At 38.4% G+C, this 14,932-nt stretch overlaps 1 protein-coding gene across 5 annotated transcripts in view; it reads right to left on the minus strand.

Annotated features, from left to right (window-relative positions):
* AP2B1 (adaptor related protein complex 2 subunit beta 1) overlaps positions 1-14,932 on the minus strand; it is a 145,695-nt gene that overhangs the window by 71,265 nt on the left and 59,498 nt on the right. For all 5 annotated transcript variants that reach the window (XM_001367661.4, XM_007485512.3, XM_016429229.2 and 2 more), the window contains exons 13-14: positions 8,276-8,535; positions 2,028-2,220 (exon numbers count right to left, since the gene is read on the minus strand). In XM_001367661.4, coding sequence (XP_001367698.1) covers positions 2,028-2,220; positions 8,276-8,535 — 453 coding nt within the window. The remainder of the gene's footprint in view (positions 1-2,027; positions 2,221-8,275; positions 8,536-14,932) is intronic.

Below are 14,932 nucleotides of genomic sequence, written 5' to 3' on the forward strand. Positions count from 1 at the left end.
GAAATACAGAATGCAGAAGCCTAGTTTCATTTACAATCCTCTTTTCATGTTCAACTATATAGATGGAAATGTTTGTTGCTTTGGTGTTTCAGTTCAGGATTGTTAAAAAATATAATGCCTAAACCACACAGTAACAAACATTTCCCTTTCCAAGTTAGAGTACAAAAATACATTTGCACAAGGGCAATGGAAACTTTAAGTTGCACAACCTATTGTCTTTTACCTCTTGCTGCCCATGCTGTCACATTTATGCCTTACTGACTAAACACCTAGACAATAATCAAACACCTTCAGCACATAAACACAGAACGATTATCCCTCTTTTCACTTTTGCTTATCTTGATTAACTCTGAAAAACTAATGGAAATTACATACAAAACCTTTCAGAGTTGCAATAAGGATACCAGTTTACCATAAAATCAGGAAGAGCACAAGTGTCAAAGCTCACATTATTTTACCTAAAAATCAGCTGTATGAAATGCAGAGATCCAACAGATGCTCCCAAAGGGCTGTCTAAATGTACTACTGTAGCTACTCAAATCTTCCACTCAAGCATTTTCTAATATTTATTGTTTCCATTGTCATCAATAAAGTTCTGAAAAATTTACCCAAAGATTTAAGAGTAAAATCATTCATTTTGTTTTGTTTTGATAACTAACAAAAGGGAAGCAAACTAGGAATTGCCAATACTCTCAGTTGGGGTTCCTGGCACACCCTGCTGTGCACCTTAGGTCCAAACACTTTGCCAAACATTAAGGAGTCATGGAAAACTCACACGGGAGGGTGACATACAAGATAGAGGAAATATCAATGGAAAGCTTTTTGTTGGTGCATAAAAAGGAAGCCATCTTATGAGGAAAGTTTCAGTGTTTCTATCTCAACTATTTGAATGGTCATAAAAGCCATTTCCTAAAATTAGAAAGTGGCTCTACAAAATAAAGGAGGAATCTGGCTATAGGAATCAGAGGGCAGAAATGGTTTGGGGAGCTAGGCTTGTTTTGCCCTTTATAGGCTTAGTCACAAGGGTTGTTTGTCAATTCCCTTAAAAATTTATACAGAAAGTTAAAATGTAGTTCCCCAAAACAGAAGTGAAATTGCTTGTGGGTTTTTATAACTACTATCTGGAGCAAGAGCCTAGTCAGTGTAATCTTTGAAAGTAGTGCCTGTCTTTTAGAATATCTCACTGCCATAAGTGCAGGTGTCTTTCCTTAGTCTATCAAAACTTATCCATTGGGTTGCCATGACCTTCAGATGTCCTACCTCTTCCAGTGAAAGAAAGAAGTGAATCCAGTGTAAATAGAACAGAAAACCACCATCTTAGCTTCAGGACTTTAGGAACACACTTACTTTTGTGATCATCTGCCTTTAAATTTCTCATTCTGGGAAATGAATCAAATGGACAAAACATCTTATTTGGAAACAAATGTGATTATCTCCAAGTATTCAGCTACAAAAGCTACTTCCAGTCCATGACAGTGAACTTCCAAATGCCAGGAAGCCATAGATGAGCAGTTCTATCATTCCACCTTCCCATTGAAGACCCCCCCCCAATGTTTCACATTTGTCTTCAAATAAACAACACAAGTTTCCCTCTGATTCCTCCACCCCAAAGTTTGCATTGTTGACAAAAACTGATCATAAGCCTTTTAGTATCAGAATCCTGGAAGCTAATTTAATTGGAAGCAGGACCAAAAGGGAGAAAAAAGAAAATGAAAAGAAGCCAAGCAGTTTCCACTCTAACGAACTCCAGAAAGAGTACTCAAACATTCCAGATCTAAAAGCAACAAATTCCCAAAACACCAAAATGCTTTTTCGTTTTGAAACCAGGTAAGAAAACCCATCCCCAAAACTTGCAGAAACATCCTAAGCCAAAGAAGAACAGTCTTCGACTGCTCGGGATAATCATCCCTATCTTCCAGCAAAGAATATGACTGCTTAGAAGGGAGATGTTGGGACTACAGCTCAGATCTTGTTAGCAAAGGAAGGACTACACACGACCAAAGGAAGAGGAAGGGAAAGATGCTTACCAGGCTGTCCAAGCCTCCTCCTAAGAGGTCCACAGCCCCCATTTGCATAGAAGAAACCTGTGGCACATTGACAGGAGGTCCCAAGTCGAGGTTCAGAAGGTCCCCCAGCAGGTCACCCTGAGAGGGGATGACTTGAGGCTGTTCCAGATTGGTGGTAGTGGTGGTGCCAACAGGACTGTCTCCAGCATCAGTGCTGTAATAATGGAGGGGGAAACAGAATATCAAAGTTTCATCCAGAATATAATTTTAAAAAACAAAAACATACTACATTAGGAAAATATAAGCCATGAATACACAAGAGTACTCTCAATTTATGCCAACTTCTTGAAACGCCTGTAATGTTGTCTTCTAGAAGGCTATAAGCTCCCTAAACCCATTTCTTTCTTTTTTCATTTCTTGGTGTCTTTTACACTATTCCACTGATGGGTATCCAATAACTTTTGTCTATCCAGACAATATGACTACCAATTAATTTTAGTTCTCTCATGGAGCATATTTTGAGACAAAGAAGAAGAAACTTCTATCATCTTGATTTCTGGATCACTGGACCAATTTTGTTTTGGAAATTATGGTGGTCCAAGATCTATCCCTCTCCCTCTGAACACAACATTATGTGGAAAATAGCCTCCAAAAACAGTGGATTTGGGGGGCAGTTAGATGGCTCAGTGGACTGAAAGCCAGGCCTAGAGATGGGAGATCCTAGGTTCAAATCTGGTCTCAGACACTTCCTAGCTGTGTGACCCTGGGCAAGTCACTTAATCCCCATTGCCTAGCCCTTACAGCTCTTCTACCTTAAACAATATACACTGCTGATTCTAAGACATCAGATGTTGGGGGTTTTAATGGATTTTTAGGCCAGTTTAATGCTCTTTGCAGTTTTCAACCTACTCTGTTCCTTCAATTCAATTCTGAGTCTAACTCACAATATGCAAACTTATCCTAGAAGTATGCAATGATAAGGTCATTCAACAGACTGGCCTGCCAACCATTTACCACAGATGGGTCAATAGGCACTTTTTATTTATTTCATTTTTCCAGGCTGGATAATTGCTAGAAAAATTTATATTGATTAATCACTAATCCCTAAGGAAGCTCTATGATATTCTGGCACTTGCTCCAAAGAAAACTTTTTCAGGCCACATATTGAAATGAAATTGATGAGATGAAAACAGTCTTGAAAGAAGACAGGAAGCAAGGGGAAACAGTTTGTGAACAGTGTAGAACACTAGTTTGGGGAGTTTAAGATTTGATATGCCAGGCAATGACAAACCATTGTAGGTTCCTGAATTCTTGGATGATATAATAAAAATGATATAGTAGCAGCTAATTATAGGATGAATGCACATGAAAGAAATGAAGGCAGAGATTAGCTTCTAAAATACCTCAGCTGAAGGTGAGGAGATGGGAGTCTTGAAGTAGGAGGAGGAGGAGGAGTAGAAGTAGTAGTAGTAGTTGTTGTTATTGTTATTGTGAAAATGCAAAAGAAGAGTCAAGTACATGTAATATCAATGAAGTAGTATCAACGAATTTTAGTAATAGATTAGACTGGAATAACTAATGTAATATAATATATTACAGAGAAAAATTGAAATAATTGAGAAGAAAAGGCAAATGAGAGAATTTAGAGAATCACAAGAAGTCAGTCCTATATCAACTGATACAGAGTATATATAAAAGAACTAAGAAAACAATATATACACAAGCACTATAATAATATAAATGAAGAACAATCATAAAAAGGTACAAAAGAAAAATCCAACAAGAGAGTAAAAGGGGAATTCAGTCACGAAAGCCAAAGAAGCATCAAACTGACTAAGGGCACCCCAAAATTCCACGACATCAATCGCTTATGCCCAAGGTCCTGACTTTGATAGCTGCCTTTGAATAACATGAAAAGAATACATGGGTAACCAGCATCAACAGGTGGCAAACTAAGTAACAAAAGGGAAAGTATGCATAGATCCAATAGATTTGAAATGAAAACTTCAGAACAAGTGTGGAGTTACATAATAGGAACTACTTACAAAAAAAATGTTTTTAATCCCACATACACACAGAGAAAAGGATTTCCATCAACTGTTCATGGGAAAATGAATGCTAAAGTAATCTTTCAAAATGCTGAAACATTCCTACATTAGACAAATATTTTACCCATTCAACTGCAAACCCAAGCAGAAAAGATAGGGTACACTCCACAATAGGTCTCTTGTTCTACCTACATAGAAATCAATTGCTAACTTTAAGCTGGACTCCTAAAAAAATGAATTCTACCAATAAAATATATCTAGTACTAGTTTTAAACCATTAGAAAAGATAGACAAGCATTTTTATTGCGGTTTCATTTCACATCAGATGCAATAACACTCATTAATCTCAAATTCAAATTAACACTGGTGTCAGCAATACAAGCAAAGGCATTCCATCAGCCATATGGTTTTTTTTTTTTAAGAGGTATCCTTTTGTGCCAACTAAATTTCTTTTTAATAAAGTGGTGGCAGCAACTCAAAAATGATTATCAAGGAGGGGATCATATAATAAATCCTCCAACAACCAACTCGGAGACCCAAACCAAAAGAAATCTCTAAATAAGAGGTTTAATTGTTTCTCTGAAAAGTTCAAAGATTGGGTTTATTTATTTCCTTGTGCCCTAGAGAAAATTTTAAAATAATTTCCCCCTTTATATGTGATATCCTCTTAGGGAAAAAAGAGAGACCTGGAACCCCTGGAGGTTACATATATCACAAAGGGTTAAGGGTGAAACAGACTATCCATTTCTCTATCAGTACTTTGAAGTAAGCACAGGGACAACATAATTAGCAAAGAAAAAAAGAAGTCAGAGCCATAGAATACCCCAAGTAAGCCAAGCTCTAGGGAAGTATGACCTGGTTTCCAGGCTTGCTAATGTGTATGTGATCTAGGCCAAGCCCCTTTATCCCCAAAGGATCCTCTCTGAGGGACCAGCCTGTTACTGTCTCCATTGAGGAAGTTTTCTCCTTGGGAATTTCCCTATATTAATGAAACCACAGGTCAAGGCACCCTACAAGTAAATGCCTGACATTAGGGATCAAACTGCAAAAGTGAGGCATCCCCTGTGTTCAGGATCTTATATTCCTGAAAACAATGGTTCTTCACATCTCTTGGAAGATTAAGAAACTGTTACTAAGAGACACACTGTCATTTTCAGTAAAAGTACTGCCTGTTCCTTTTATTGTCTCAACAATAAAGCAATAAATTTCTGTATTTTACTTCCCATGTAACATTTTTAGAAAAGCCTTCTAAATTTTAACAGCTTCATTAGCCAAAAAAGTCTGACACATCACTCATAAAGACAAAATGCTACTCACAACCCAAGAAGTGAAGGTAGAAAGAGCCCAAGTCACTGGTCAGAATCTCAGTTTATCTAAACAGTCTACTATTTGGGAAAGTTCACTACAGAAAGGTCACTTGACTGACCACTATTGATCTAATCACAGAGAGAATAGTAGTCTGGCTACAAGGGCAACAGAAAGAGGGGCCACACTCCTTATCTCTGCTCTCTCTCTCTCTCTGCCATGGGATCACAGGCAAATCTAGTCCCAGAGCTAAGCTTTCATTTTTCTTTTAGTAAAACCATTTGTCTATACCCAACTACCATGAAGGGATGCTGTGAAGATAATTGAAGTGTTAACAGTATTTGATGACCTTAGTGGTTTCTCATTTATCCTTCAGCACCCTCTCCACCTTCCCCCCCCTCCACCCCACCCCTCCATCTCAGGTCTATTCTTCCTATTCTCAATGGCCCAGACCGTTGGACAATATAGAGAATATGCTGAATTTCCAGCAGGCCACCGCTGGATGTCCATTTGAAAAGATTGGCACACATATGGAACAATGAACAGACTGAGTTCAGAAAAGCCTGGAAAGAGTTATATGAATTTATGCAAAGTGAAGTGAGCAGACCCAGGAGAACACTATATAAGGTCATGGAAATATTGTACGCTGATCAACTGTGAAGGACTAAACCATTATCAGCAAATCAAGTCTCCAAGATAACTCCAAGGGACTCATGATGAAAATGTTATCCACAGCCAAAGAAGGAACTGTTGGAGTCTCAATGTAGGTCAAAGCAAGCTATTACTTCATGAGATTTTTGACTATATGTGTGAAATGTGTCTTCTATCATACATGAACAATACGGAAATGTTATTACATGAAAGTACAGGTATAACCTATATCAGACAATTCACCACATAATCAGCAAATTATGGATAGGATAGGGAGGGAGAAAATCTGAATTTTTAAAATGTCAAAAAGCAATTGTTGGGAGCAGCTGGATAGCTCAGGGGATTGAGAGCCAGCCCCAGAAATGTGAGGTCCTGGGTTCAAATCTGGCCTCAGACACTTTCTAGGTGTGTGACCCTGGGCAAGTCACTTGACTCCCATTGCCTAGCCCTTACACTCTTCTGCCTTGGAAACAATACCTAGTATTGATTCTAAGACGGAGTAATGGTTTAAAAAAAAAAAGCAATTGTCAAAAACTTTCTACATGTAACTGAAAAAAAAATTTTTAATCTGGAAGAAAAAAAAAAAGAAAGAAACTGACATTCCAAGTTTCAGTGATTACAGAAGAGGCAAAACTAACCCAATGGCAACTGGCATTTTTAAGTGCCACAACAGGAGTAAAAAAGTCTTACGCACACAACCAGCTGAGGGAAGATAAATGAAGTCAAACCATTTCATTGAATTTGGCTTTTTCTTAACAAACTGTAGAGGTGTGGTCCAGAAATAACCTAGTTTTCAGGCAGACAAGATCAATGGAGTGTATAAACTCTAAATCTCCCTAAAGGCAGACCCTTGCTATAAATGCTTTATTATTAGAGAACACAATCGACCTCTCTGATGCTAGCCACAAGAAGGATTTCCATACATCTGGATCAATCTTCTCCTTGCCCAGATAATGGTAATGTCTTACTAGACTAACAGTAAAGAAATGTTATTTGTCCCTTTGATCCAGCCATGCCACTGTTCGGTTTATACCCCAAAAAGATAAGGAAAAATATCTGTACAAAAATATTTATAGCTGCGCTCTTTTCGGTGGCAAAAACTTGGAAAATGAGGGGTGGCCCTTCAATTGGGGAATGGCTGAACAAATCGTGGTATCTGTTAGTGATGGAATACTATTGTGCTCAAAGGAATAATGAACTGGAGGAATTCCATGTGAACTGGAACGACCTCCAGGAAGTGATGCAGAGTGAGAGGAGCAGAACCAAGAGAACATTGTACAGAGACTGATACACTGTGGTACAATCAAATGTAATGGACTTCTCTACTAGTAGCAATGACCCAGGACAATCTAGAGGGACTTGGGAAAAAGAATGCTATCCACATCCAGAGGAAGAAATGTGGGAGCAGAAATGCAAAAGGAAAACATAGGATCAATCACATGGTTCGATGGGGATGTGATTGGGGTTTCGATGTTAAAAGATCACACTCTACTGCAAATATGAATAATGTGGAAATAGGTTTTGAACAATGATACATATTTATAACCTAGTGGAACTGCTTGTCGGCTTTGGTGGGGGAGTGAATCATGGAACCATGGGAAAATACTCTAAATTAAAAAAAAAGAAAAATGTTATTTGTGACTGCCTTAATGTCTCATTTTTTATTTCTAAAATATTCCCACAGGATATAGACTCTAAATGATCACCTTAGTTCAAATATCAATAATATGGAAATGGGTCTTGAGCAACGAAACATGTTTAAAACCCAGTGGAATTACACATCAGCTTTGGGAGGGGATGGAGAGAGGGGAGGGAAAGAACGTGATTCTTGTAATTATAGAAAAATATTATAAATTAACTAATTAAATACTTAATTTTCCAAAAATCAAAATAAAATAAATTAAAATATCCCCACAGCAGGGACCTGAAATGTAATATATTTTTTAAAGTTCCATTTTTCGTCAAACTCTTCCCATCACCAATCCTTATGAAGAATTCAATTCACCCAAGTGTTTGGTAATCACCAGTAAAGCTTCCTTTTGACATCAAAATGCTATCAATAATTACATGTTCCCTGGGTCTGAGCCCACAAATTCTCTCTGGTCCACAATAGAATGAGAGCATTGATGCCTGAGGGGCAGGCTGCAGGGTTTCACTACCATCACCAGGAGCCAGCAAAGGGATTTCTTTTCCAGGAAACACCCCCACCATCCCACAGCAGAGCAAACTCTGTCACTTAGCTGGATCTCTCCCCACTGGGCTTACCTCCCATGATGAATGGGCAGGTGTTTTCGGTGGATCCCATGGCTGCCCTCAACAAAGGCATTGGGAGGCTTATGGTACACAGAGGCCAAAGAACCGATGTGGCAGATTAGCTCATCCAGGAGGGTGGGCTCAATTAGGTCTGTCTCTTCAGAGATTAGAGGCTTTTCTGATAAAACTACTTCTTTGGCTGTCACGGGATCAGTAGAAAGAAGACGCCAGTAGATGTAGCCCCGGTCTCGAAGGTCAGGGTTATCAGAATCCTATAGAAAAAGCAAGGAGTTCTTTTGGACTTTATCTGCATATAGAAACACAAGGTTACTCATCTTATAATGCTCTGTTTACATAGAGTACCATTTGAATGAAACATATTTTTGAAGAAGATCATATGGTTTCTTCCATTCTTTTTCATTAAACCCTTACCTTCTGTCTTAGAGTCAGTACTGTGTGTTGGTTCTAAGGCAGAAGAGTGATAAGGGCTAGGCAATGGGGGTTAAGTGACTTGCCCAGGGTCACACAGCTAAGAAGTGTCTGAAGCTAAGATTTGAACCCAGCACCTCCTGTCTCTGGGCTTGGCTCTCAATCCACTGAGCCACCCAGATGCCCCTGGGTCATATGGTTTCTAACTCAGCAACAAATAAGACTGAAAAATGTCATTCAAAAGTTAAAAGAAATACTATAAATAAAGACAGTGAAAACAAACTATCACAGCTCTGGATGAGGTTTATAAGACTTTAAAATATGGTGCCAGAAAAATTAAGCAAGCCTTAAAACAGCTCCTATATGTCTTTTACTTAAATCTCTATCTAAAGAATGTGTCCTTCTCAATTTCTGCCAATCCAAGTCAAATCCCTTGACCTTCAATTTCAGGCACTGGTTTTTTTAATTGGTTTTTTTTTTTTAAGCATTTTATGTGGGGCAGTAAGGTGACTCAGTGGACAAAGCACCAGTCCTGAAGTCAGGAGGACTGGGGTTCAAATCTGGCTTCAAAAACTTCCTAACTGTGTGACCTAGGCAAGCCACTTAACCCCAAGTATTTAGCCCTTACCAATCTTGTGCTTTGGAACCAATACACAGTATTGGTGCTAAGACAAAAGGTTAGAATTTTTTTTTTAAAGTAAGTTTGTGTAATAATGGAGTAAAATAATTTCATTTAGAATTGATATGTATAAAGATCTCTGATAGGACCAAGTCCATTTGCATTCTTACCCCTCAGGACCCCAATCAGGTGGTCCCTGACAGCTCCAAAATTTTCATCTTATGAGAGAAGCAACAATAGTTTAGTGGAAGAAGCACTCAAGACTTTATTAACTTGTGTGACCCAGGGCACAATGCTCCCAGTAGCTCACTTGTTTGGAGGTCACTTATCCAAACTCAACCATATGAACCATAAAGTGAGCATAAAAGTTCTCTGAGCATCAGAAACAGAATGTCTCAGTCTAGACACTGAAGCTTCTGTTCTCTGTACATGGAAGAATCCCTCTGCCTTTGACTTAAGAATCTATTTTTGAAGAGGATTTTAACAAAGCTAGTTAGAATTTCCTAATCTGAAGAAGCATTAGAAGCTGTAAACTACAGGTTTGAAAGTTAGAGTAAGGAGATATACCTAACACCTGAGATAAAGGGAGACAACAAAATTAAAAGGAGAATACACATGACTGAGACACAAGAAAGAGAGATGGGGAAAATATTTGAAGGCAAATATCCATGCCCATCTCAGTCAGAACATATTGTTCTACATATCCCAGTGACCCATTACTGATCTTGAAAAAGCATTAATGACTTTTTAGAAAAACAAAAGTTACCAAAGTATTTTTATCACCTAAATTTCCTCTTCCTTCTCCCAGAAAGCCATTTCTTGAAACAAAGAATTTTTCCAAAAGAAGAAGGGGGAGGAGAAAGAAAAAAAAAGGAGTAAAACTAACCAAACTATCAGAAATTCCTGCCCTTTCATGCCTTTTGGCATACCTGGAGTGAGAGGCACCTTCTTTTTTTCCTCTTTTGATAATTTCTCAACACTGAGTTTTGATTGTTTCTTGGTTCCTGTTCTCTCCTGTTCCATTGGCATCATGATCATTTATGTTATTTTCTTGGCTATTTATTTCCTTCTCCATCAGCTAAATTGGTTATAAGTATTGCTCAGCACTAGGCATCATCACTAGCATAGCTCTTTCACAAGTAATGGGTGCCTGTTTTGTTAATAGTTCTTGGCTACCACAGAAAGTGTTGATTCTAGTGTACATGACTTTCTTTTTGTCAAAAACTTCTATGAAGTCTTATGCCTAACAACAGTGCATACTCAGAAAAGGTCAGAGAAGTCAGATCTTAATGGATAATTGATAACTTGGTGGGACTGAAACCCAGATGCCCAGGTATTGAGAAGTGAGCATAAGGTAAGCAAATAGAAGAAATAAGGATAGATAACTCTTCTAGGACTTGGGCTCTAAAAGGTAGAACAGCTATAAGATGGCAGCTTGAGGGAAACGCAAGGTCAAGTAAATGAGGAGATAATGAGGCTAGAACACAGGGAAATAAATTGGGAAAATAGGGAGGAGGGTAGTGACTAAAGATCCTAGTGAAGATGAGGTCTAGGAAGAATGAAGCAGAAAGAACAATGAACAGACTAACATCAAAGAAATGTCCTAGGATCATGGAGATGACAGTTTGGGGAAGTAGTTCTAATAGCCAAACACTGTGAGAGACAGAAAGGATGCAGTAGATGCCACTGCATAAATGGGCACCACCTCCCCACAAGGCCAGGAGTGCAAGAGTCCCAGGAAGCACAGTCTTCCACACAAGTAACAACACAGAGAAGCCATGCCCACCTCAATCCCAGAAGTGATTCCTTTGAAAAGGAAAAAAAAATGATCCAGAGACCAAGAGATTATAGAAATGAGGATCCTCAGAGAAGAGGAAGATCTGGAAGTGATAACAACTGGACTCAGAAATTACAATGTGTCTATGTGAATATGGACAGTTAGCATTTACCAACATGTATCTATCTACTTTCTCTTGTTTAAAAAGAAAAACAAAAAAGAAAAAAACACCAGTGTATAGCAGGTTAGCACAGGTGGGTCTGAGATATTTGAGTGGGCATTTTGACAACGTGGCTTCTTCTCCTTTAACATGTTTAATTGCTATGTTTAACAGACATCCTTTCAGTTTAAGAGGGCAGTTTTAAAATAGTGTTTTCCTAATGATGACTGAACCCTACCACTCAATGGAGAATCAGTAAAACCTGTAGGATCTTATTTGGAATTGACATTCTCTATTGTAATTTTATTCTTGTTTATTTTAAAATGTTCTTTTTTTCGTTTCATGGGAAAGGAAGATGCTCAGTTTTAAATGTTAAAATGTATAAGTTGCTTTGTTAGAATAAAACTAAATGGAGAGAAATAGAGAGACAGAGGGGGAGAGAAAAGAGAGACAGAGACAGACAAACAAAAACATCCTCCTGTTTGTCAAGGAGCATGAAAAGAGGAACCTCCAGGCTGGAGATGGTGGTCAGGATGGCACATGATCTAGAGTCAGGTTTCCATGAACTACCAACTAGGGGCAGCTCAGTGGCACTATAGTGCCCAGAGCACTGAGCCTGGATCAGGAAAAGTTGAATTCAAATCCAACCTCAGATACTCTCTGTGGAACCATGGGCAAATTCCTGCTTGATTCATTTCCCTCAAGTATACTGTGAAAATAATAGCTCCTACCTCATAGGGTTGTTGTAAGGATCAAATGAGATGATATTTGTAAAGCACTTCACATACTGCCTGGCACATAGAAAGCACTCTAGAAATGTTAGCTATTATTGTTGTTGTACCTACCATCATTGGCCCTTTCTAGTCAGATAACTCTGCCCCTGAATTTGACTCCCAAGCTCCAGAACAACTTTTCTGATGGCCTGTGAAGCATCTCCCACTGGGTATTCCACTGATCAATCACAATGAACATGTTCAGAACTGAGCTTATCAATTTTCCCACTAATCCTACTTGTTCCACATAGCATGGTAGAATGAGCTCTGGCTGTGAAATCGGGAAACCTGGGGCTTGGCACTAAAACTTAGGAGTTGTGTGTCCTTGAAGAAGTCATTTCCACTCAGACTCAGTGTCTGTAAAAGATATCTGAGAAATGGAAATAACAATTCTTTCACTTGCCAAAAGCTGGAACCAGAGTTTGATGTTCAAAGGCAGAGCTCATAAAGACTCCCCAGTGAAATCTGTCAATGTAAAAGCAAAACTGATTTTCATTCCCCCTTCAGAGAAAGCCATCTCATGTTGGAGGAGAAGCATATGCTAAGTTACCACCTTATAGCTAACATCAAAAGCAGGAAAGGGTTTCCAGATGTTGGTTTCCCATCACCCTGAGTGCTGACTTGTAACTCCCTAGCGTAACTGGTCCTTCCCAGTCTCACTAGTCATACAAAGGTGCTCCTGGGGATTTAATGATTGAAGTTTTAAATATAGAATAGACATAAGTTGTGGTAACTGTAGAGCTCTGAATCCTGTCACCTCTCCTGAAGATCCAAACTCATGATTTCAGAACCTGAGAGGTTCCAAAGCATTCAGAGATGGCTGACCTTACTGGCTAGGCTAGCTCTTTCTATATTTCACCTCCATTAGACAGTCTCTAGAGTAAAAGCAAAACTAAAAGATGATTTAGGGGTACGGTGCTGATCTTGGAATCAGGAAGACTTGTGTGACCCTAGGAATCTCTACTTGCCTCATCTGCAAAACAGGGAACATATGTAAAGCATTTAGCACAGTGCCTGGTACAACAGCATTGAAACAAGCCTGTATCACTGCAAAGGATAAAAGTCACAATTTACACAAACTCCCACTAAGACTTTGGCATATGTCACGCTGTTGGCATGCTATGGCTCCAAAGAGGATTTTTAACATCAGCTGGAAAATCTGTAGATAATTCAGAAATTATTAATGAAGTTCTTTTTACTCTCCAGCTGCCTGAAGCCATAGCTGTAGTTCATTGCTCTGCACATACAGGTAGCAATGACTACAAGGGAAATAACCAAGCAGATATCTCAGCCAAACTAGCAGCCTTAGAAAGACCTGAATTAATTTTGCCACTAACAATTACTAAAGATTTTGGATCTATCCCTTTCCTGTAATGACAAGGAAGTGGGAAATTTTTTAGAAGAAAAATTTAAAGCAAAACAGATTAATGGAGTATGGATGTCAGCTGAAGGAAAACCCCTATAAGTTTTTATCAACAAATTTGCCAATCTATTCATAAAAATGGTCATTCTGGTACCCAGGGCATCATGGATTCTGTTAAAAGAGTATGGATAGGCCCTGATATAACTACTGTAGCCTCTAAAGTATGTACAGCCTGCCCTACCTGCCTTATGGCAAAGTCTTTGGTGGATGTCCTCTCACGTACACACCATGTTAACATTTACAAATCAATTTTTTCTCTATGCCAAAAGCTGGATAGTATACATTTTGTCTGGTCATAGTCAATCAACTGACCAGATGGACTGAAGCATTCTCTACTGCTCGGGCCACATCTGCTTTTGTTGCCAAAGTCCTTTTAAAAGAAATTATTCCCCATTTTGGCGTACCAGCACATATTCATTCAGATAAAGGAACTCATTTTACCAATTCAGTCTTATCACAAATTTATTCATGTTTGAGGATAACTCCTAAATTTCATACACCATATCATCCCCAGAGCTCTGGCCAACTTGAACAAATGAATAAAGAACTTAAAACTATGATTGGAAAATTGTGCATGGAGACTCATTTGAAATGGCCTGAAATTTTACCTTTGGCCCTATTTTATCTCAGAAGCAGACTCAGAGGTGATTTACACATCTCAACATTTGAGATGCTATTTGGACATTCACCTATTCAGGCACAACCATTTACCCCTGCCTATACCTCATTATTAGGAGGGGATACAACCACTTCTACATATATCAGACAATTACAAACAAAATTGCAAGAACTCCATGACTCTGGAGTTACTGTTCAAGCAGGCCCCATAGACTTCTCACTTCATGATTTAAACCCCAGTGATAATGTATATATAAAGAATTTCAAACATACTGGGTTGACTGAACCTGCTTATGATAGAACATTCCAAGTCCTATTAACTACACACCAACAGCTATTAAAATTGGGGAGAGAGACTCATGGATTCATTGTAGCCATGTAAAATGAGTACCCTCTGTTGATAATGAATAATTGATTATATTGATTATATTTAACTATAGATTATAAGACTTCCTTATTGATGGATCTGTACTATTTTGTTGCACTTTATTTGTGCCATACAGTATTTTTTTCTCTCATTTTTGTATTTGAAGCATGTGTAATTGTATTGATTTTCTTTTAACTATTTTTGATTTTTGCAATAAGCCAAGATATCCATTTGCTTAGCATATAAATGCATACCCAACAGCTTTAGACTATGGAAACCTGCCATTTATTGATAAATGTTATGGGACTATGATTAATGATTGGGTCTGATTCTAGGAAATGGGATAAAAAAAAAAGGAGCAGAGACTATATCTATATAGTGCCATAGAAGCACCAATTTAACCTGAAAAATGCAGGTCAAAAGGAAACCAATCCATATGGGATTGAGAAATTTCTATACCAATAAGAAAGGACTTAAACCTAGTGTGAGACTCAGGGTTGTGG

The sequence above is a fragment of the Monodelphis domestica genome, chromosome 2 (genome assembly GCF_027887165.1).
Source record: "Monodelphis domestica isolate mMonDom1 chromosome 2, mMonDom1.pri, whole genome shotgun sequence".
Taxonomy (NCBI): domain Eukaryota; kingdom Metazoa; phylum Chordata; class Mammalia; order Didelphimorphia; family Didelphidae; genus Monodelphis; species Monodelphis domestica.